We start from the raw sequence: 25,027 nt of genomic DNA, 5'->3' as shown, positions 1-25,027 counted from the left end.
CATGCTTTCAGAGCAGCTCCCAGTATAAGTATGTACATATGCATACATGACAGGAAAACATGTGGACAGCTGAATATTAATAGTATTAGGCTAATAGTTTTTCCATTTACAAGCTTGATGATAAAATGAAATCATATTTAAAAGTTATTTTCCTTTCCCCTTCTAACTTGCTTGCAAGGTTAAAATAGTTATGGATTTAATCTGTGTATGTACATCATTGAACCCAAATATTAAAATGGAGAATAGCATGTAAGGTGCCCACTAGTTAAAATCTTCTGAAACTTCAGTAAGTTAATTAATTTATCTATCACTTAGTTTTGCATGACTGTATTTTCTTATGCATTTTGCCATTTCTGTCATTAATGGATCATTGTAATAAACTTTTCTTCACCAGATTTTACCAGCCTTGTGCGTTCTCATATATCATACAGATATAAATGTAAGTAAATTTTGAAAGTCTATTTTTTCCTAAGTTCCTTTCTTAGTATTTGATATGATTTGCTATGTATATTTTGTTTGAGGAATCATAGAAAAAATGCTATGATCTGGCTCCCCCCGCCCCAACAAGGAATATAGTGATCCCTTCTCATCTGCAGGGGTTTTGTTCCAGACCCCTCTGTGGATGGGAAAAACTCAGATGGCTGCACTCCATTTCATTAAATGGTGTCAACATGTGCACAGCACCACCAACATGTCCAGTGTGCATGCACTGCCATTGAATAAAATGGGGCATGGTGAACTGCAGGCACTTGAATCTGCAGATAGCTAGCCCACTAATATGATGAGACCACTGTATTAAATGTAGGAGGTGGGTACCATGTTCAATCATATACATCTATAGTGATGGATGGATGGATGTCACTGCCATAGCTCCAAGACCATGAAAAATCTAGAAACTTGAAACTTGGCAAGCATACTAAGGAAACCTTAGGAGTGTGCACCTCCAATTATTTTGTTTTTTAAATAGAGCAGCACACACAGCCCTTCTATGGTAGGGGCCCTCTAGGGAGGAAAAGTACACCTCTGGCAATAGTTAAAGACAAGAACCTGGAGGTGCAACAAAAACAGCCATGGATGCATACTGTCCGCAATCAGCGACAACAGCAGGCTGTTGTGAACAAAATACCAAGGGAGACGGGTTAACTTATTTCCTTTCATTATCACCAAGTCTAGAAAAAAAAACTCATGCAATTTTAGGCTGCATCAATAAAAGTATAGTGTCTAGATCAAGAGAAGTAATAGTGCCACTGTATTCTGCTCTGGTCAGGCCCCACCTGGAATATTGTGTCCAGTTCTGGGCACCACAATTCATAAAGGACATTGCGAAACTGGAGCATGTCCAAAGGAGGGCGACTAAAATGGTGAAAGGTCTGGAAACCTTGCCCTATGAGGAACGACTCAGGGAGCTGGGGATGTTTAGCCTGGAGAAGAGAAGGTTAAGAGGTGATATGATAGCCCTGTTTAAATATTTGAAAGGATGTCATATTGAGGAGGGAGCAAGCTTGTTTTCTGCTGCTCCAGAGAACAGGACCCGGAACAATGGATGCAAGCTACAGGAAAAGAGATTCCACCTCAACATTAGGAAGAACTTCCTGACAGTAAGGGCTGTTCGACAGTGGAACACACTCCCTTGGAGTGTAGTGGAGTCTCCTTCCTTGGAGGTCTTTAAGTAGAGGCTAGATGGCCATCTATTAGGGATGATTTGATTGGATTTCCTTCATGACAGGGGGTTGGACTGGATGGCCTGTGCTGTCTCTTCCAACTCTATGATTCTATGATTCTATGTCAGGGGGAAATGACAGCAAACCCATAGAACTTGAATCCAAACTATAAGCACCCAAGAAAACCACAAACACAAAGCACTCATCAGTCGGACACCTCACGGGATAGTTGTCATCCTCACCCTAAGACACAGCAAGTCAGAGATCCAGAAGGGCAGAGACTGCAGGAGGAGCCTTGATATCACGATACAGTTTTCTTCACTTGCCAGAAGTCCCTAAAAAGAATGTAGGAGAGATGCCACACCCAAGCAAAGCAAGAAGAGGGCTGAAAGAGGGCTTCTGCATGGACCAGCCTCTTTTCTTGTCAGTTCATGTCACCAGCTCCCGCCATGCTGTTTTGCCCAGTAGATCAGCATTACAACTTTCCATACTCTCAGAGCTCATAGCCTCTCACCTTTCCCCTTGTCCCCAAGTTAAAGTGTCATACACCCTGGCAGAACACTACCTGTCCCACTTATGCATTTTGAGAGACCTGCTTCTTCATTGTCCAGGGAGACTGAATGAGCCAGAGCAACACTGTTCCTGAACCCATCAAACTTCTTCTTCTTCCAAGTCTCCCTCTTAGTCCTACTGAAGCCAGATGCTTTTAAGGTGAAGAAAAAAAAGAAAGGTTACTAAGGCCCCATACAGATTGCCCAAATAAAGCTGCTTCTGATCACTTTGGATGTATGCTGCTTAAATGATGCATGCGTCCTAAGAGCCTGGAAGCTGCACCAAAGCTGCGCTACAGTTCTTAGGACTGGATCATGGCTTTGGCACAGCTTCCAGACTCTTAGGACGCATGCATCATTTAAGCAGCATACATCCATAGTGACCCGAAGCAGCTTTATTTTGGCCTGTCTGTATGGGGCCTAAGTGTTCCATAATGACAAAGAAACAGCAGACTTGGCAACATCAGCATTTATGGAATAGCTTTTGGCACATAGTGGATTTTGAAAGAAAAAGATAAATATAAGTTGCCAACCAGTTATCTTAGCATGCTTCGTGTGCCTTGGGCAGTCCTTTAACTGGTGAAGTATCCCTAAGGGCAACACCACCGTTTTGGAAATGCCTACATTTGTCATGCAGCTGTCTGATGGTGAACCTTCCTGGAATAAGTAAGTCAACAAGTTCATGTGGGAATGTCTGGGAGCATCTTGGTCACTACTGTGGGCCTTCTATTTAGTCTGTAGATCATATACCTGTGGAAGAACAGCTTGTGAAAAGCAAACTAAACGGAACAGAATAATGACTGATACAGAGCAGCTGAAATACATAGCTCCCCAGAGATCTTTCTAAACAAGGAAGGCCAGCACACGGTGAAGGTGCCTTCCCAGTGACGCAAGCACTAGCTACAGGATATTCTGACAGCAGGCACTGGGAATTTGTGGGGAAGTCTGTGTGCATTGAAGCTACAACTCAAGCATTGTCTGCAGAAGCATTCTACACCCAGTGCTTAAGCAGTATGTGTATTTGGGAGCAGAGATGTCGTTTTTTCCTCAGGCAGAACAGCACAAACACACACACACACACACTGTATATATATTGAGGAAGGCTAAACATCTTTATTTGCTAGTTTTTCTTTTAATATGTCTCTAGAAATTTCCCAACATATTAAGCTTTAATATGTCGAAACTATAAACACTAATGTATCTACCATTTAGATTGTTTTGATATGAAATTCTGTAACATTCCTTGAAGTGGAAGAAAATACACCAGAAATGCTAGGAAAAAATGTACCGAATCCTCTTTCAGAGCATGCCAGAAATTCTTGTCTAGAGATATTAATCTTACTCAAATGTTTACTGCTGGCTTACACTGAAACATGAAATGTCTCTCTTCTGTAGATTCTTGTGGACACAGTTTGGGCCTTGTCCTATCTAACAGATGGTGGCAACGAACAAATACAGATGGTGATAGATTCAGGAGTTGTACCTTTTTTAGTTCCCCTTCTGAGCCATCAGGAGGTTAAAGTGCAGGTAAACATTTTTATTCTGTTTTATTGCATTGTATCTGAACTTAACACTGCCATACTGCTTCAGCCCAATCAATTTTATTGTTTTGTGTGGAAAGGTAATGGTAAAGAAGCATTAAACATGGTCAGTCCATTTTAATGCCACATATATTTTTCAGTTTTCAACAATGTTTTTAATAAATACAGTGGGACTTTATCACCTGGGGTCTGGTTCCAAGACACCCCCCCATGCGTAACAAAATATGTGGATGCTCAAGTCCCACTAAATATGGGCAAAATGGTGTCCCTTGCATCAGATGGCAAACTCAAGGTTTGCATTTTGGAATTTATACTTTTTGAAGTATTTTCAAGCTGTGGATACTTGACTCTGTGTATAAAAAAATCAGTGGATAAGGAGGGCTAACTGTACATTCATGGTGGTGTCTTATAATTCAGTTTTTAAAATTCAGTGCAGATTACATTTATTTTACAATGTTTCTAATCTACTTTCAACAACTGTATCTTTGGACCATTTAAATTAAAGCTCATATGTTATTGGGAGTGACCTTAGTAAATTTAACAAACTTAATATGTCAATCATACAAAGCTGAATGGTATTTGTGTCTCCCTTCAATGAAAAAGAGGAGTAATCCACAAACGTTATCCTTGTGATATAACTTGATTTTTTTTAAGTCTTGTTCTCCTGGGCTTTCTACATGTGAGAAATGGAACCATACAAATGGATTGCTACTGCTCTATTCCTGTTATTTAATCAAGCTGAGATACAAAGAGTTTCTGTTTTGACTTTTAACATGCAGCTCATATGATCTATTAATGATGCTCTCCTCATTTCAGAAATGATTTGCTACATACTTATACAACAAAAATTGTATTTTTCACACTTGGTGGCAGTCCCAGCATATCTGCTCATTTTCACCTAGAATTTAGCAGTTCACCAAATTAATTACATACTATAGCCCCAACAGGGACATAGCCAGGGGGGGGGTTCTTGGGGTCCGGACCCCCCTTCCATTAGATAAAATGAATGGTGCATGCTGCCGCGCCGCTGCACCCAAGCCCCATTATAATGGTGGCACTTAGTCTGGACCCCCCCTTCCCAAAATCCTGGCTACGTCCCTGGCCCCAATGTTCCAATTAATCTCAATACGTGAGTAGTGGAAGCAGACTAGCACCTCCCCTCCTTTAAATAGAGAGTAATCATCTGAAAAGAAAAACCTCCACTGCACACGAGGGTTCTCCATAGAACCCAGAACAAACTTTAGTCTTTCCTTGATACTATTTGATTGATGAAAGACAATATGACTTTCAGTCACTTCTGATTTTGAAAATTTGAAATTTCCTGGAACACACTCCCTTGGAGAGTGGTGGAGTCTCCTACTTTGGAGGTCTTTAAACAGATGGCCATCTGTTGAAGATGCTTTGATTGTGATTTCCTGCATGACAGGGGCATTGGACCTTGTGGTTTGTTCAGTGTTGCCAACAAGCCTTGAAGCTATTCCCCGGAATGTTTTACCAAAATCCAGAATCCTAGGAATTTCCCAATATTTATTATTATTATTACTACTACTACTACTATTATTATTATTATTCAGTCAAAATCCCTGCAAAGAAATTAATTAAATTCCCCAGAAATTGGCAACACTGGGTCTTTTCCAATTCTATGATGGTAAGTCTATCCCTACCAAACATGGGCCCAATGGACAATCATGCCAGAAACTTCTGGGGGCACAATTGGCCAATTTTAGGGTAGAACATTTGGAGTAAGATGGCGATGGCTGGGTGGAATAATGGTTTTGGAGGGGCTGCAGTGTGTCCACCCTGGTCTATAGTGTCATGATTAGATGGAGTGTAGAAAGTTGTTGTATTGGACAGAATTTCTTTAGTAACAGGAAATATGAATTCCAGTTACAAAGATAATCATTCTTGTGTCTCAGAATCAGCATAAACTAGCCCTATGAATCATGTGTAGATTCTTTAAAATTAACAAAGTACATCATTTCTTGAACCGTAGACTGCAGCACTAAGAGCTGTTGGCAACATAGTGACTGGTACTGATGAGCAGACACAGGTTGTTCTCAATTGTGATGTCCTATCTCACTTCCCAAATCTTCTGACCCATCCAAAAGAAAAGATAAATAAGGTGAGTAAAAGTTGAGATTGTGCCAAGTTTTTCTGTCAAAAATTAAATTTTTACTTACGGTAAATTCATTCGCCCTCTCTGGCTCAAATAATGACAAGAGAATGTTTTGAAAATAATGTGAAAAGTTCATTTTGCAAGTGCCTTTTTTCCATTTCCATAAGGGCAACATACATTTTTTATGGTCAGTCTTTGCCATTCTTGGCTGATAACATCAAGCAAGAGGGGATTGACTAACTGGATGCCAATAATTAATGAACAGACATTAAAAAGCAGTCCATTCTTTCTAAAAATTATTTTCAGCCAGTAATAATCATCAGCTAGTCTAGAAAAAGTATCCTCTTTGAGAGCAGAAAACTCAGGCAAATTGCAACTGCATAATTCTGGAGTCTCTTGGATGTTCTTGAGACCTTTTTCAATCAGGATTTAGAACTAGTTTTTGAAAGGAAATTGCCTCAATCACTAGGAGAGAGACAAGTCTAAGTGTGACTTTTTAATGTCTTGGAATTCTTGGAACCTTTTAATATCATCCATGGTAGTATTGTCCTGAACTGACAATGTGAATTAGGAGTCACGTACATAGCAATAGAGTCGATCTGATCCTATTCAAATGGTCAGTCCAAGGGTAGCATTTGGGATACTAAATTTATGAGGTCTTGTAAAATTCTGTCATGTTCCCATGCTGTTTTACCAAAAACGGGGGAGGAGGGATCTGTTGCCTTCCAGGTGTGGTTCGACACCACTTCTGTAATTTCCCATTGGCCAAAGCCGGCTTAGGCAGAAGTCAGGAGAAATGGGAGTTGCAATCCAGCAATATTTCGAGATCTAGAGGTACCTCAGCACTGAGAAAGATTAATTGATTTAATGGTTCTACTGTAGTTGAGACTAACAATTGAATTGCGGTAATTACCTTTAATCATTGCACCTGTAAAGTATCACGTTTACTATTTATTTATGTATATATTTATTTATTGAATTTATATCCCACCTTATTCCCAAAATGGGATTTAAAATGGTTTACAGTCATTTTGTATATTTATTTTATTTTTATTTTTCCTTTTAAAAAAATAGTATCAATCCAAGTTGCAATTAGGATATTCTTGTTGCTAGCTGCCCTTGAGTCGGTTCCAACTCATGATGGCCCTGTGGATGAAACATCTCCTGGAATCCCTATCTTCCACTGCATTCTTGCCCTGCAAGCCCTTGCCCATAACCTCCCGATCGAGTCTATCCATCTGGTTTGTGGTCTTCCTCTCTTTCTTCTATCCTCCACCTTTCCTAGCATTATTGTTTTTTCCTAGTGATCCATGCCTTCTCATTATGTGGCCAAGGTATGACAGTCTCAACTTGATTATCTTTGCTTCCAAGGAGAGCCCTAGTCTGATTTGTTCAAGAACCATTTGTTTTGTCTTCTTGGCTGTCCATGGGATCCTAAGTACTCTTCTGCAGCACCACATTTTGTTGTCCAAATATTGTGAGATTGTCAGCATACATGTCACATGCTTATTCTACTCATCTCCCATTTGTGTAAAAAGAATATGTAAGCCAATTAATTCTTTACTTCTTCTTTGTGGTCTCTGTGATTCACATAGTTATGTCTTTTGTTTGTACAGTTCCTTCTAGAGCTGAGTAGGCTTTTGGACATAACTCCCTCCCTCATTCCATTGTGCATGTTTGAGTGTGCCAAAAGGAACCTCAATTTCTTTTCTTGTGCCTTGAAAACAGCAGCTTTCGATGCTTATCCTAACTTTCACAGGCTGCCAAACAGAGTGATACATGTGTGTGTGCCTTCAACTCCCCTGTTGACTCCTGGCAACCCCATGAATTTCATAGAGTTTTCTTAGGGAAGAAATACTCAATGGTGATTTTGGTACTCATTGGCAGTCTTCTATCAAAATATTAAGCAGGGCTGTCCATGCTTAGCTTCCTGGTTAAGATGGGATCTGGTCCCTTTGGGGGTATTTAGGCCCTAATGTCATTACTTTGTACAATTTCTATCACTGTAAAGTCTCTTCTCCATTTAAGAAAAAGAAAGTTAGCCTTTTCTTCATTATTATTTGATACTGTTTCAGCTCATCAAGTTGGCAATTTGTCATTATCCTCATCATTTAAGAATTTGACAGTTAAAACACTTCATGAAGGGTTTGTTGATTATTAAGGGTTTTTCTCAGTAGTACTTTCCCAGGTACTGAGATATCTGTTGAATTATTGGCCACTACAGATCTAAGATTATTTACATTGACAGCTGCCTTTCTGCTTTCGATTAACTCTGTGAGACATATGTTTGTCAAGTAAATGATTTTTATTCATTCTCATAAGGATAAATTTGTTCTGCAACCAAACATTTCCTTCCTTCTAATGGCAGTGTCAATCCAAGTTGTAATTTTATATGGGACTAGACATTATTTCTCCAACTTTCCTGTCAAACTTAAATTCTCAATTGAAAAGTTGTTACATTCTTTTAGATGTGCACTTGTTTTTTTTTTTTTTTAAAAAACCACTAGAACATCTTTTAGATCTTCCTTTAAAATGCTTGTTATTTTTCAACACAGCATTTTGCAAAATGGATAGTTAACCTATAGCACTTACTTATGATGGTAGAATTGAAAGATATAGCTGTGTTAGTCTGTAGAATCAGTGTGTAGAGATATCGTGTAACACCTTTGAGACTAACTAAAGAAAGAAGTTGACAGCATGAGCTCTTTTGTAGACATGTCTATTTCCTCATCTGAGGAAGTAGACTTAAGTCTATGAAACCTCATGCTGACAACTTCTTTCCTTACTTATGAAATGGCATATTTTCTGGTTCCCAAAGCAAAGGGCACACTACTAGAATGATGGTGATATCTATAGCAATGCTGAGAGAGATCACTACACAAACTTTGTAGAGCAGTCATCTGATCTGTTTTCCACTTTTGTGACACATTATAGATTTGATGTTCGAGCCAAGAATTATTAATTTTTGGAAGGGTTTTTTCCTGTTGGCATGATGTTACCCAGCAACAGTTAACTAGGTAGCTTCTCCACCAGTTGTCTGGGTTACAGAAACCACAAAAAAGAAGAGCAAATTACAGTGGGCCCTTCTTATCCACAGGGGTTCCAATGGCCTCCCGCCCTCCGATGGCAAAAGTGGCAGGACCTCAAGTCCTGCAGTTTTCAGTGTTGGTGTGCATGCAACCACCCTGCCAGGACTGCATGCATGGCCATTACATTCAGTGGAGCTTGCCATCTACGGATTCTTAAATACAAGCCTGCAGTTGAGGGGGGGGGGCATGCACTGTACTTAGCTCTAATTGTTGTTCTTTGAATGGTCATCCTTGAATTCACACAAGCTACCTTCCTCCCTATTCAAATGTCTTGACTGATATTTTACAGTTAGATTATGGAATTGAGAGAGTAGTTTTGGCACATGTTCGTGTAGACACAAGGCCTAATTGTGTGGGTTCACAGATGACCACTTAAAGAATGAGTTACAGGTAAGCAGCCTATTCTTACTTGATCATGGGGTCTCTCTTGACCTTGGAGATTGAACTTCATGCTCCATTTTGTTACAAAGGTGTTATTGCTTTCTTCAATTACAAAAAATGCAAAAACTGGAGAGCATCCAGTAGAAGCCACAAATAAAGGAGACATTTCTGAAGATGCAGAAAAGTGATGTTTTATTGTGAAAATAACAGTCCAGAACATGTCAGGCTTTTAAAATCCTTCACAATTACGTAAAACTGGAAAGTAAATCAACCAACCAACCAACAAATTCTCCATTACAAAACCTAAGTATGCATCCTGGCTGGCTACAAACTGAAATTAAAAGTAGAGAAAGAACTAACATCTCAGTAGTAAATCTCTCTTTGTGAAGAAGCTGTCTCTATATAATTGTACTCTTGTGTTAAATCTGTTATATTTGGTCATGTGCAACATTTGTTTTGATTATAGGAAGCAGTTTGGTTCCTTTCCAACATCACTGCAGGAAATCAGCAACAAGTTCAAGCTGTAATTGATGCTGGACTTATCCCTATGATTATTCACCAGCTGGCTAAGGTATGTCAAATAATTGCTTGTTTCTCATGTTTTTGGCATGCCAGTACAAGATTATAACCACTACTGTGGTTATTTTACTCACACAGTTATCTTTTTTATCCTTTAGGGAGACTTTGGCACACAAAAAGAAGCTGCTTGGGCAATAAGCAACTTAACAATAAGCGGTAGGAAAGACCAGGTGTGTGTATTTGTTAAGTACCACAAGTAATACATTTAGAAACATCTAAAGAAAAGCCCAATATAATTCTCAGTATTTCTTGCTGCTATTCAGGTTGAATACCTTGTGCAGCAGAATGTAATCCCACCATTCTGTAACTTGCTATCAGTCAAAGATTCTCAAGTGGTGCAAGTGGTTCTGGATGGACTGAAAAATATTTTAATTATGACTGGTGATGAAGCAAGCACAATAGCAGAAATCATAGAAGAATGTGGAGGTAAGGTGTGTTTTGATAAGACATACATGATCTCTCTCTCTCTGTCTCTCTCTCTCTCTCTCACACACACACACACACACACACAGAGCAAAACCTATGCTGTCTATATAATGCTGTGAAGTTGACATTTTGTGGTGTCTAGTGTGGTCTCATTTTGGTGGGAACATGGTGATCTGGGAGATAATTTGCTTGCCAAGTTTAGATCACTTCTTGATGATGACTATGCTTCTTCCTGCATTTGTGATAGATGGATCTATTAGGAAGGCGTGTCTCTAATGGCTTGTGGGTCTCGCTGTATTCCCAAGAAATTTGGGAAAACATTTATAAATAAAGACATTTATAAACTAGCATTTGAAATTTCAAGTTGGTTTGGCCCAGCTTTGGTTGTTTTGTCTGATTGGCTTGGGTTGCTGAAGTGATCATTCTCAAGAACCTTCTCCCACTGAAAGAAGATGACATCTGGCAGTAAATCCCAGATGAATCCAGCTAAGCACAGCTGACAACTCCATCAGGAATAGTGTACTGTTGCATTGATTTTTGATTGTCTATCTTTGAATTAATTTTGAATGATTTTTATTCCGTAGATGGTTTTTAAAATAACTTATACACACACACACACAGTCTTCATTGTTTCTGTGCCTCACACAAATGACTTATCCTTGGCCTGCACATGGTCTGGCTGTAAATCACCATGCTTAGATTTTTCTTCACACCCCAGTATCTTCCCTTGGTTTTCCTACTCCATCTGATGCCCTGTTGTTTCATCTGTTTATCTGGTCCAAAACACACTGGAGAAATAATCCAGCTTGGGACCACTTTAACTGCCCTGGCTGAATGCAGGGGAATCCTGGGAACTGTAGTTTTGTGAGACATTTCACCTTCTCTCTCAGAGAGCTTGGATGCCACAATAAACTACAAGTCCCTGCATTCCCTAGCACTGACTCAGGGCAGTTAAAGCTGTCTCAAACTGGATTATTTCTGCACTGTGTTTTGGACCTCTGTCTTCCATCATATTAAAAATCACACATCTAAACTTCTAAGCTGTTTTTTACCCAGTTAATTTATATCTCCTGCCGGATCGCTGGATCACTTGCAGTTTCTGAGGGCTGAATCATTGCTATTCTAATATTTAACAAAAAAGAAAAGATCTGCAACATACCTAGATTTTATATTATCATATATTTTATTTTGAATTTTTCTGCTGTTGCAGTTCATAAACCCTGACACATTAATTTATCTCAAGCCAGTTGTCTTAAAACATGAAAGTTTGTAATGGTAACTGAATTTAATTTCTTTTGCATTTCCTTAATAGGTTTAGAGAAAATAGAGGCATTACAACAGCACGAAAATGAAGACATTTATAAACTAGCATTTGAAATAATAGATCAGTATTTCTCTGGTGATGATGTAAGTACCTCTCACTATTAAAATGATAATATTAGTAAATGGCTTTTTAAAGTGCTCTGAACAGACACTACTGTATGTGTTAGAGGGGTAGAAAAGTCTGCCTGAGTACTGACATGTACATCTTCCCTGGCTGATTTCCACTATTCAATACCAGGTACTGCAGGCTTGGAAAATGGCCAAGAAAGAGCAAAAAATGTGGTGAAACTGCCCCCACATTTATTGGGAACCCTCCAAAAATAAATCAATTTCCTCCCTACATGTTAGAGGTTATAGCGAAGGATGTGGCCCACTAGGGTACATTGTGTGTCCCTTTGGCCTCCAGGTGTTGTCTGCCCCTGTTCTATTGTCAAGTGCTGTGTAGAACTGCCCTTTTAAAATGTCAATCCCAATCATTGAGCTAGCTGGTCCGCCTGGTCTTTTTAGCATCCATGCCTTTTGTTATTTGCTTACTGCCTCTTGTATTGCATATAGGACATGAAGATACACATTCAGTTGGTTATTTGGCATTTGTTTCTCTGTTTTTGAAGGCTTTATGCCTTTGCCCCTACTTTGTTTGCTCTTCTGCTTTTCATCCCAGTGTATTGAAACATTGCCTGTCCCATATAGTTCAAATTATATATATAGCCCAAATTTGATGTGTAACTGATGTTCAATCTTTCTGTTTTATGTAGTATCATTTTAAAGCTGTCCTCCCCCCCCCCCATTTTACCCATTTTCGTACTTTGAATCTTTTATATAGATTTTTATAGTGAAGTTTTATAATTTTGTTTCATTTATGGGTTTTGTACCTAAATTGTATGGCATTCAAATGGTATCGGTATGGTATTTTATTCATACTTTAGATTTATTATAATTAGTTTTAAAATTTCTATAGACCTTCTATAGAATTTTATAGCGTGTTTTATCTGCTTTGTGTTATTTTGATATGGCATAAGGGCTAGTCAATAAACAATATATATATATATATGTGTGTGTGTGTGTGTGTGTGTGTGTGTGTGTGTGTGTGTGTGTGAAATGGCATATAGTTCACAAAGCCGACAAACTTAGTAAAACAGGAGAAAAGTATCATTATAGCTTCTCAAAGCTTCAAGGTGTTTTCAGGATCTCACTACTGTGCATTCATTTGAGGCTCACACCAATGACATTCCGATCTCGCTGAAGTGGGACAGAATGCTGTTTACTTGCATAGTGAAAAATAAAATGAACATGATATTCATTTTCATTGCCTTTGTAGATAGATGAAGACCCCAGCCTCATTCCTGAAGCAACACAAGGAGGTACTTACAATTTTGATCCAACAGCCAACCTTCAAACAAAAGAATTTAATTTTTAAGCTCCATACCACACAGCTTGTCTGTACCACACCAGTAAAATATACCACCAGATGTCTCCTGTTGGAAAAACTGGCTCCAAGCATATGCCTCTTTGTCTGATGCCTCTAAAGCAAGTCGTACATCAGTCACTTTGAATTTGCCAAAAGTAACTATCACATGGACTGTAAATGCATATGCATGATCTCATAAACTGTTAAAAAAATTAACAGTCCCTGCTACCTTTCTTTCCCCCCCTCCCCCCCCCCCCCCCCCCGATGCCACATGCTGATGACTGCGTTTTGTAGTTTTAAGAGTATCCCTTTCTGGTGGAACGTTGGCTTTCCACAGAAGAATAGCTTTCTTTGGAAAATGGTGCACTGTGGATCAAGACTCTTTAGTATGATGCTTACATTTTGGAAAACTTCTGAGAGGCCCTGTTTATTTTTTATTTTAATTTTTGAGCCTCTACCGTTGTCCTCAACAAACGTATTTTCATATATTTAATGTGGAAGAATAAATAACGAAAATGCAACTCAAATTATTTTCATTGGTGAAACTGAAATTAACCAAACAAACGTCTTTAAAAGAACTTGTTAATTGATCAGTTTAAAAACAGACTACATATATCAGTAATTGTGTTCATTACTGCCTTAGAAGCTTGGGTCTGAAGGATGAACTTTATATTCAGACTAGTAAAACATGACCCTTATACCTAATTTTTGAGAACAACAAGCTGCACTTGACCACTCTTCAGCCTGTGTGTTCCTGCCATTTTTGAAATGATGAAATGCTGTGCATGGTATTTTACCTGAGCTACAACCTGTTATGGACTTGAAAATGTTGTTATAAGTTGAAAGCAAGAGTCCTGCATTAAAGAAACAACACTATCCTAAGTGAGCATTGGTCAATAAGAATCTTGCTTTCATCTTTCAGTAGTCAGTATATTTTGGGTTTAAATTTATAACTGAATAATGTTGATTTATATTGGTTTAAACTGTGGAGCTTTCTTGTTTACTGTAATTTAGTCTTAAACTATTTTTTTACCAGTGCTTATGATGATGTGGTTGACAAATTAGCAACTATTTTAGAAGCATCATAAAAGCTTCATTCTTGGAGTAATGGAAAAATAATAGAAAAAAATAGTCTATAAGCCTATTCATATAGTGAAAATACTTACTAGCTGTGTGAGTTTTGTGAAGGCTGCTGCTGTTCAGCATACACATAATGTGCAGCTCACAATTAATAAATTTACATAAGCTGGTAACATGAGAGTAGTGGGGAAGCTGTCCAGCCTGGCTTTTCAGATGATTTGCAATTGCTGTGGGTTACCATGAAATTTGAACTATGTAAACTGTCAAACTGATACTGTTACTGTTGTTCACTGGATGTAGTTCCCAATGCCTTGATGTGAAGGGATACAAAAACGTAAAACTAATGTAGTTATTGGGTGTGGATTGTATTTACTGTGATGAAGATAAGGATTGATGCCATCAAAGCTTTGTTGATCAGCTGTTTTTCCACTAATGAGCAAGACATTGCAGGTGTTCATTCATTAAATATATCTGCCAAGGTGGAGCCACTTTAAAGAGTGAGTTGCCTTGTATCTTGAAGTATACAAGTATATGTTTTAAAACGCAAGATTTTTACTTGCTACATAATCTGTTTTAATACAGTGGTTTGGCCTCTATTTATAGGTTTTATAAAATTTAAAATCAATTTCTCTTTAAGGTGGCTCAGACTTTTCAACTCTTGTGCACATAAAATTGAGTTGAAATTCATTGTGCCTTTTTTTCTTTACCCAGACGTTAATTTGATAACTATGTCCTATTAACACATTATAGTCTAAAATGTTGAAATTGTGGTGTTTTTGCTAAGAACTGAACAAAACAAAACCAAAATTAAATTTGGTCAGTTTTTTTTTTAATTTCAAAGCAAATACGCATTTGATGATGTGAACAAATTTCCCCCATTTTTAAACAGTATGCCCATGTTCTGTGTTGTATATACAACATATGGTTAATAATTTTTCACTACTGTGAAGACTGATTATTTTTCTTGCACTCAAGTAGAGATAAAGATAGGAAAAATTGATTTAAAGCAGTAACTTTGGTTTTTCTCAGTTTTGTCACCTTACTAGGTCAGGATTGGGATTCAGACATTTTATAGTTAATAAAGGAAACCAAGGTTTGGATCCAAAGATCCTTCTGTTAAGAGGAGAAAATACTTGTGGTTTGCTGAGGGAATTCCTGATTCCTGCCCCCGCTTCATCTACAGTCTGCACAAAGTGGTGCCAGAGGGGCTGGAGACCCTCAAAAACAGTTTTGGGGGGGGGGCACAGAGGGCTACAAATAGGGGGAATTGGCAATAGTCTCTCATGTCCCATATGTGGATCTTTGTATCTAAGCCCAAAAAAGAAACTGCTGCACTTTTAAGTTTTCAGGTGTTTTAAAATTGCATTGTGTTCATTATTTTTTTAACTTTCAGTTAATAGATTAAATTCTTCCTTCAAAAGAGGCATCTAAATGTGTTCCTAATTTTGTATATGGGCTTAGGTTTTATAATCAATAAAAAGCTGCTATCAAATATTATAAACATTCAAGATCCTATTTTAAAGAGTGACAGTGCTTAAAAATCAGAGGGTTATAGATTTATTGTTATCTATCAGGGAGTCTATGTATTATACATGTTAGTTTTAAGCATGTGCAAACACCTTATTTGGGAACATTTCAGAGCTGACCAGTCAAGCATTAACCATCCCAACACAACATACCCAGTCCTTACTCAGATTACTCAGATGAGTTCTTACTCAGTTCCTTTTTGACTGCTACACTGGTGACAAAAATAGACTTCTCTTAAATTTTTATTGAGTTTTTACAATAAAATACAAAGTCTGTGGAACAATGACAAACAACAATTAACTACAAGGGTGAAGGGTATGTATCTGATGAATAGCTATTCTGCAGCAGAATCAGAGAATTTGTGACTTCTCTTGCTTTTCTTTAGAAATATTTGGGATTTTTCGGGGGGGGGCTAAGTGCTCTTGTCTTTTGGTCTTCTACATTATGCTATTTTGTTTTGTTTTGTTTTTTCTGATGTAATTTTTATAATGTTTCATTTAGCCCTAGGACCCATGGTCTTGAAAACCCTATTCAACAAATGTGCTTGTTGTGATAGTTAGTGTGACAGATCTCTTCTGCTAGGTTAGCCCTGCAGTTCCAGCTCCTGGGAAATCCTGTCATTCACCCTGCCCTTGTTCCCCCAGTACTTTCGTTTCTGGATTTGGTTACTGAGTCTCATGGTAACTCCTTATATATGTGGAGTGTTTTGTTTGGTGTGCATGGCCACACTCCAATTCAGACTTGACAGACAGCTAGAAGCAGTTCAAAACAAGGGAAATAAATTTATTGGACCCGATATGAGAATGTAATAAACTCTATGATTCTATTAGGCTCCCCAATATAGGTAGTTTTCTCTTCGTGTTCAAATCCAGAACTCTGTCAGCTCAGACCCATCTATGTCCACTCCCAATCCTGTCTCTCTAGCCAGACTCCTCTCCCATCTCAGAGCTCTCTATGGTGAGACAGGCTGCCTTCATTCATCCCCAAATGTTTAACGCTCATTTACTCAAACACCATGCACTGCCATATGGGCAAAGATTTTCTTTTCTCCTTTCTTCTGTAACACAGCTAGCTACTGCCTTTGGCCTTTGCCCTTAGGTGAAAGTCAAAAGGCTGAAACCAGAATGCTTTTCCCAGCCTTTACCAAGCAAGGTAGGCATAACCACTGCCTTCGTTTGCAAGCACTGCTTGAGACTCTGCAACAAAGATCAAATTGCCTCACCCTTCCTTGGTGTACTTTGATAACATCACAGGCATGTGTCTCCTATGACTCTGGTGCATAATATGAAGGAAAAATGTCAGCACCAATGATATCACTTAGTTGTGTGCCTCTTCAGTCTCAACATTACCCCAATGTTTGCAGCACCCTAAGTATTGAGGCTCAATACAAGACCTTGGTTCTGAACCCACCTTTGACTACAGGATGTTCCACTGAGGTTTTCATTGAGAATAAACTAGCCAGTGGCATCAGAACCAAAGTAATGGAAGAAATCAAAGCCTAGATTGGATTTTTTCCCCTCTGCTGGCTGTATCTCTGTTCAGGCCAATTGCTATGTACACTGTCAGTAGCATTTCCTTCTCCTGTTGTGAAAATCCCTATTGCCATGTTCGAGAATATTAATCAGTGTTGCAGATATCATTGAAAAAGAATGAAAAAGATAATTGTTAAAACAGGTAGATCTTGGCTCTCAAAAGTTATCTTCCCTCAACCCCCAAATGTATAGAGACATATCCAATAGATACACCTCTTGGACCCTGGGGACACAATCTGCATGCCCGTGAATATGAGTGAATTGAAAGGAGGCTTCTCCTACAATAAGCAGACTGGTTTTTGTCAATTGACTTTTAAAATACTTGTTTTCATGCTGCAGTCTTGTCTTCCAAGTGTTGATTCCTCGGTTTTGTGATCACCTCCAAGAATGATTGACTCCTACCTGTTTGATGATCCACTGCCGTGCAACAGTCTCCTTTCCTGAACTGTAGCTTTTATCTTTAATTCCCAGGAAGATGATGCGGTCTGAGATTTGAGTGTATGTGGGTACATGTAAGTAAGTTCCTGGATAGAAGCTGCTGCATCAGGGATCCGAATGTCCTTCAGAATGCAAAACTTGGTGAATGTGGAGATCAGGTGACAAGTTCAGTTTTAACAATGGTTGTTGTGGGACAAGACAGGAGGAATGATGTTTTCTAAAGCCAAAGTGAATGAATATTGGGACATGAAGTTGACTCTTCGATAGGTCATCTGTGAATTCACATAGTGTACCATTCATCCCATGTCAGTGTGGTACCTCATCAATGATTACTTGGATTTAACACAGCTTGATTTTGCTTGATTTCAAAGAGCATAGCTGTCTGAAGAAGAAGTGAATGGGAGCACACTGTAGGAGAATGTACATTATACGTAGGGACATTTGAGATTCTCACCCGATTTCTCAACTTTGAGATTCCTGAGCAAGATGTTTTGTGCACTATCCTTCAACCACAGTGTCCTCATCTGGCTTCTAAAATATTATTTTTAAAAAATAGCAATTATTATATATAGTAACCACACTGTATAATGAACTTCTGGTTTGAGTTTGTGTTGAATGTGAAGCTTCAGTCTGTTGTGAAAAACTGCTTGCACAATAATCTGTTTTGAAGTGGTTCCACGCATTCTGTACTCACAGAAAGGGACTGTAACAGTGGTAATGAAGGAAGGGGCTGGCAGCCTCTGAAGTATCTGCTTCTTGACTTGGAGAGGGTTGCTTGGAAAATCACTTTTGTCACACCTGTGTCCTAGGTATGAGGTCTACAATTATCCAAATCTGGCAACAAGCCACTGATAATAAACTACAATAAAACGTCATGTTTTTAAAGCCAATGGATACTAATTAAGGTCTTTGAGAGAATAATTTGAAATGATCAATTCTTCAAAGTTTGGGTGATATTGCTGCTGTTCCAGTTGCTCCTCTTGGTAGATTTCTTGAGATCACAAAGGAAAATGGGCTTCCTTTGAAAAGTGTTCTTAGCAACCATCACGCAGGTTGCATCAGATGTTTCGCCCTCTGAACCTAAAAAGAGCATCTCTTGGCAACCTAGTATGGGTGGTCTGATGCGGGGTCTTGTAAGAACACCATGGCCTGAATCCTATTCTTACTGCCAACTAGGCTAGCCCTTCTGAATCAGTGGCCTGTTACAGACTTCCAAAATAAAGCTGCTTGCGGTCTCTTTGGAGGTATGCTGTTTAAATGATGCATGGGTCCTAAGAGTCCGGAGGTTGTGCCAAAGCCACACTCCATTCCTAAGCACTGGAGTGCAGCTTTGGTGCAGCTTCCGGATTCTTAGGATGCATGCTTCATTTAAACAGCATACCTCCAAAGAGACCCGAAGCAGCTTTATTTTGGCAGTCTGTAACAGGCCAGTGGGATTTGCCTTTGTGTTGACTCACCATTCAGCAGTTAATTCAATGAGTCTAATGTCGTTGAGGCTAAGCAACAGGACTCTCATCAGTGCCAAATACCCAGGCTTGTCTGCTGTGACTTCATGCCGTTCCAGCATGGTTTTGTGGTGTCTGGTTCCTCCATGCCAGCTATGCCCTAGAAATAATAGTGAAGGATTTGTCAGAAAAATAGTCTCCTGACATTTTATACATGGCGAGATTGATTTCTTTGGGATTTGCTGTGAAAAATATGTTGATTTTTGCTGTGTCCTTGACATCTGTTCCTAATGTAGGCTTTGTCAGACATGCTCAGGACGAGCATTAAGGTGAGAGTTTGCAACAAACCATTCAAATCTTGTGCTTGTCAAAATAACTTACTCAAATGCCGTAGGTCAGTCTCACAGTTCTTTAATTTTCATTAAGTCTGTTGGATCAGGTTGAAGATTTATCTAGCCCAGCACTCTGTTCCTAACACCGACCACCCAAGTGCATGTATGAGTATGAAGTTTACAGAAGATCATGAGCACAATAACACCCTCCTCTTTTTGTTTCCTATCATACTGTCTCTGAACCTGGAGGTCATATAGCCATCATGACAACTAATCATTACGAAATTTTAAATTTCTGGAGATTTTGATTCCTTGTTTGCTTATTTGGTGGGATCCTTTTGGAGCCCTTTCATGTCCCTTATTAGAAATAACTTTATAAATAAATGTTCATTTTTATTTAACTAAGCAATATGGTGTCATTAGCAGACTTAGCTACCTCACTACTTACTCTTGAATCCAGATCATTAACAAGTTAAGAAGCACAAATTCTAACACAGATCTGGCAGGGGAACAAAACCTATTTTCTACATCCCTCCATTACAAAAAAAAAACACCCTTATAATTTATTCCTACTATCTGTTTCTTATTCTTTAGTTAACAACCCATAAGGTAACCATCCCTCTTAGGGGTTGTTCCCACTTAAGATTTGAAACGATTTAAAATACAACGTTTTTAATAAAAATCGATTCAAAATAACACTGTTCTTATCCCGCTATCCGAATTGCTTTGTTCATCGTTCCCATCTGGTTATTTAAATCGAAGTTTTTACCTGCAAGCGTTCCTACTTGGCATGAAATCGGTGTTTAAATAAAGCGATTCTTCTCTTCCATACCTTATTTGGAGCTGTCAATCAATAGTACGTCAGAATGACGTAACGTTAATCCAGAATATTTGGAAGCGATTTATCTTTTGGCATCGTTTCCATTTCATTGACTGTTTGTGAATTTAGCGAATTTAGGAAAGCGAATTTAGGAAACCCAAGCTCTTTCCAGAGGAACTATGGGATAGGTTTTCCATGACAGCATCCCCTCTTCATGTCTCCCAAAAGACAGCCAGGGAGAATCCCTTCAGAGAGCACAGAGATCAATGGGAGAGGCTTCTGGCAAAGCGAAGCTCTTTCCAGAGGAACTATGGGATAGGTTTTGGAGGGCAGCATCCTGTCTCCCAAGACAGCCAGGGAGAATCCCTTCAGAGAGCACAGAGATCAATGGGAGAGGCTTCTGGCAAAGCGAAGCTCTTTCCAGAGGAACTATGGGAGAATCCCTTCAGAGAGCCCAGAGATCAATGAAGGAGGCTGCTGGAAAAGCAGGGAGGGAGCACTCTTCCCAAAGATTCTCTTTCCAGGGTTGGAGGAGAAGGCAGATTCCGTTTGAGAAAGGGAGAGAGAAAGGCTCTATTCCCCCCCCCCCCCATTGATTAGAGCCCTTCCCTGCCTGGGCGAGATCAGATGCCTCCTCGCGAGGAGCCATCCCTTCCCTGCCTCTCCTCCGTTAGAAATGGGCTCTCCCCACACAGAGGGGAGGTTGCAATCCACCGGGGGAAGCCTTGAGCAGCCGGGACTTCAGGTGTTTAAAGAGCTGAAGAGATTAAGCGCCTGTAAACCATTAAAATAAAAAATAAAAATAACCCTTATCTCTTATTGAAAGACCACAGCGGACAAAGGGGTGAGGGAAGCAAAAATGGCGACAGCCAGAGGGATGGGGACAGAAAGGGCAACTCCCCCAAGGACAGCCCCATCGCACTCCGCTCCTCCCATTCATCTAACGCAATTTCAAAGGCTGTCGTTCCTATTTAAATGCTCCGGTTCCTAAATCGAATCAATGGAAAAACGTAGGTCGGACCCTAGTGTTTTTTTAACACGTGTTAAATGAGGAAAACTTGATTCAAAATTTTATTCCGCTCTACAATTCGATTTGTAGTGGGGACGATTGCGGGTTGCTCTAGAACCGTTCTAGGTTTAAATCGGATCCTAATAGGAACGCCACTCCTTGGATTCGATTCAGAACGTGGGGTTTCACCTAGTGAGAACAACCCCCTATACTATTACTGTGAAGAATGCTTAGCTATATTTGATAAGAGACTTTGTCCAAAGCCTTTTGAAAATCCAAGTAATTCATCCAGTCAACTTTTGTGATCACAGATCAGCCATAAAAAGGACAAAAGCAAAGCACAGCAGAAAATCAAGGCAAAGTCTTCCATAGACCTTATTGGCACCAACACACAAACATCAGCCTTATATCAACAACACACTGGTAAAAGAGCATCCGAACTTCAAGCTTCCCTTGGCAAGATGAAAAACTCATCATAGAATCCTAGAGTTGGAAGAGACCGCAAGGGCCATCCAGTCCAACCTCATTCTGCCATGCAGGAACTCAATCAAAGCATCCCAATTGACAGATGGCTACCCAGCCTCTGTTTAAAGACCTCCAAAGAAGGAGACTCCATCACTCTCTGAGGAAGTGTGTTCCACTGTCAAACAGCCCTTACTAATGTTGAGGTGGAATCTCTTTTCCTGTTGCTTGTATCCATTGCTCCTATTTTCTGGAGCAGCAGAAAACAAGCTTGCTCCCTCCTCAGTATGACATCTCTTCAAGTATTGAAACAGGGCTATCATATCACCTCTTAACCTTCTCTTCTCCAGACTAAACTTCCCCAGCTCCCTAGGTTGTTCCTCATAGGACATGGGTTCCAGACCTTTCAACATTTTAGTTGCCCTTCTTTGGACACACTCCAGTTTCTCAACATCCTTTTTGAATTGTGATGCCCTGAACTGGACACAATATTCCAGGTGACCAAAGCAGAATAAAGTTGGGACTATTACTTCCCTTGATCTAGACACGATACTTCTATTGATGCAGCCTAAAATCGTATTGGCCTTGTTAGCTGCCGCATTAGCACAGAAAAGCTCCCTTTAACTCTTTAAGGGCATCATTCTCTGAAGAACTGGAGATCATTTCATCTGTACTGAAGGATAAGGATCTTAAGAACTCATTACAAAGTTGTTATGAAGCTCAACTTCCCGCCTTTTCCCTCTGTCTGAAAAGAGTAGCAAAGGCTTAACTTCTAAAAGGACAAAATTAAAACACCTCCAGGGCTAATTTTAATCGTACCTATTAATCTGTTACTGCCCAGAGAAGACATCTGACTAGACTGGCAGTGAAATAATCTACCCAATTGGAAGCCTCAGGCCTAGGTCAAAGCTTGACAAAACTGCTGTAGAAGAGACCTGCTTACTGTAAATTTGGAAATGCGCAGGAGGAAGGTGGTGAGTGAGGTAAATGATGATACTGACACTACAGATGGCGGCAGAAGAGTTCAGTGTCAAATGTAGTTTTGGAGCTAATGGAAAAAACTGGTCCAAAACACACTTGAGAAATAATCCAGTTTGAGACTGCTTTAACTGCCCTGGCTCAATGCTAGGGAATTCTGTGGACTGTAGTTTATTGTGGCACCAGAACTCTTTCTGACAGAGAAGGCTCAATTTCTCTCAAAACTACAGCTCCCAGGATTCCCTAGCATTGAGCCAGGGCAGTTAAAGTGTCCTCAAACTGGATTGTTTCTGCAGTGTGTTTTGGACCTCTGTTGTGTGAGAAGACTGGATGTGATCCTTGCATGAGAAGTAATGATCTGAGAGAGGGAGAAAAATGAATGTTATCAGGAATTCGGATGACTTCCTGGCTGATCTGCTCAGTTCTTGAGATAACTGCTCTGTCAGGATCACAACAGCCTCTCTTGGACTTTTCTTTTTTCTAAAGTAAAGGATGGCTAAAACCCTATCTTACAATTATTCTCTTGGACTTTTCTTCTGTTGCAGGCATACTCTGGACTGGAGGATCATCTCAGACCTGATCTGCCAGAAAGTCCTTTTAGGGTGTCCCAAAATATGAGGACCAAGGGAAGCTAGCTAAGGGTATTCATTATCCAACCTCTCTCTTGGCACATTGTTGTTGGGCATCTGAGAGATCTGACACCGAGTGTGGGTCACAAAAGGTGTGTGTGTGGCACCACTGCTCCCCAAACATATGCCTTTTGGTAGAAATGGTCTGTGGAGTTTGCCTGCATCCCCCTAAAATGCTGAAGAGTTGATGTGAGTGGGGTGAGACTCGGTGGGAAGAAAAAGGAGAGGCTCCAAGTTTAATTTAAAAGTAATACAAAAATAAAAACCTTTTTTATTCTTTTCAAATTTTATTTAAAAACACCACAAAATTTACCAAATCTTCACTTTAAGCACATGAAACAATGTCCATGTACATACAGTTAGGCTGTGCATATGATATTGTGAATTAAAGGTATAATTTTACTTTTGCTATTACCATTACCATATGTAGAGAGACACATACTGTAGAGAGAAAGTCTACAGCCTAACACTGCTATATCTTTGAATATTGCCATTACATTCAGTACATTCATAAAACCATAGAATGGGAAGAGACTACAAGGGCCCTCCAGTCCACCCCCTTCTGCCATGCAGGAACTCTCAGTCAAAGCATCTCAGACAGATGGCCATCCAGCCTCTGCTTAAAGAACTCCAAGGAAGGAGACTCCACTAGACTTGAACTCCCTTCTCTTTTAGTATTCTTGGCCATGGGAGTAATTCGTGAGTAACATTGGTACAAGTATGTGGAGGGATCTTGCAGCCCCTTTGAGACTCACTGGAAGGAAGAAGTTGGCAGGAGGAGCTTTCCTAGCCTTCAGTCTACTTCCTCAGATGCATAATAATAATAATAATAATAATAATAATAATAATAATAATATATTCAAAGATATAGCCGTGTCAGTCTGTAGAGAGACCTTGCAGCCCCTTTGAGACTCACTGGAAGAAAGAAGTTGGCAGGAGGAGCTTTCCTAGCCTTCAGTCTACTTCCTCAGATGCATAATAATAATAATAATAATAATAATAATAATATATTCAAAGATATAGCCGTGTCAGTCTGTAGAGAGACCTTGCAGCCCCTTTGAGACTCATTGAAAGAAGTTGACAGCAATAGCTTTCCTAGGCTTCAGCCTACTTCCTCAGATGCATGTTGTTGCTGTTGTTGTTGTTGTTATAGCCGTGACAGTCTGTGGAATCAGTCTGTAGAGAGACCTTGCAGCCCCCCAGAGGCCGACTGAAAGGAAGAACATGGCAGCAGGGGTTTTCCTTGTCCTCAGCCTACTTCTTCAGATGCATTTAGCGCATACAATCTCACTAAGGATCCTGCATGGTGTGGTATGTATGGAAGGAGCTCAACCCTTGGGTCCGACGGGATCAGGCTCCCCACCCGCCCCCCGTCCTCGACAGTACTCCTTTTAAGAGAAGAGGGCCCAATGGAGGAATGGATGCCAAGAGGAGGGACTTTGACAGTCGGGGCTGTTCGAGGGTGGAACACACTCCTTCCTCAGAAAACGTTAAGGCCTCCCAGCTCTTGGAGGTCTTGGAGGTCTCTGAGTCAGCAGCAGAGGCTGGATGGCCATCTGTCCCAGGCAGGAGAGGAGGGGAGTTCCTGCATGGCAGAAGGCGGGGGTCGGGCTGGAGGCCTTTCCCCCCACTCTCTGGCTCCCCAGGACTTGGGGTCAGGCTATTGGAAAGGCCTCAGCTTTCTCACATCTGCAACTATC

At 39.9% G+C, this 25,027-nt stretch overlaps 1 protein-coding gene across 1 annotated transcript in view; it reads left to right on the top strand.

The window, feature by feature from the left end:
• The window catches only part of KPNA3 (karyopherin subunit alpha 3), a 51,653-nt gene extending 36,018 nt beyond the window's left edge, over positions 1-15,635 (top strand). Inside the window, exons 10-17 of the mRNA XM_089519064.1 lie at positions 395-439; positions 3,608-3,739; positions 5,747-5,875; positions 9,806-9,910; positions 10,017-10,088; positions 10,182-10,344; positions 11,657-11,751; positions 12,986-15,635. Coding sequence (XP_089375190.1) covers positions 395-439; positions 3,608-3,739; positions 5,747-5,875; positions 9,806-9,910; positions 10,017-10,088; positions 10,182-10,344; positions 11,657-11,751; positions 12,986-13,084 — 840 coding nt within the window. The 3' untranslated portion in view covers positions 13,085-15,635. The remainder of the gene's footprint in view (positions 1-394; positions 440-3,607; positions 3,740-5,746; positions 5,876-9,805; positions 9,911-10,016; positions 10,089-10,181; positions 10,345-11,656; positions 11,752-12,985) is intronic.
• The last annotated feature ends 9,392 nt before the right edge of the window (positions 15,636-25,027 follow it).

This window comes from Sceloporus occidentalis, unplaced genomic scaffold, assembly GCF_023333645.1.
Source record: "Sceloporus occidentalis isolate IW3139 unplaced genomic scaffold, rSceOcc1.0.p SCAF_4, whole genome shotgun sequence".
Taxonomy (NCBI): Eukaryota; Metazoa; Chordata; class Lepidosauria; order Squamata; family Phrynosomatidae; genus Sceloporus; species Sceloporus occidentalis.
This window is presented reverse-complemented; position numbering and strand designations above follow the sequence as displayed.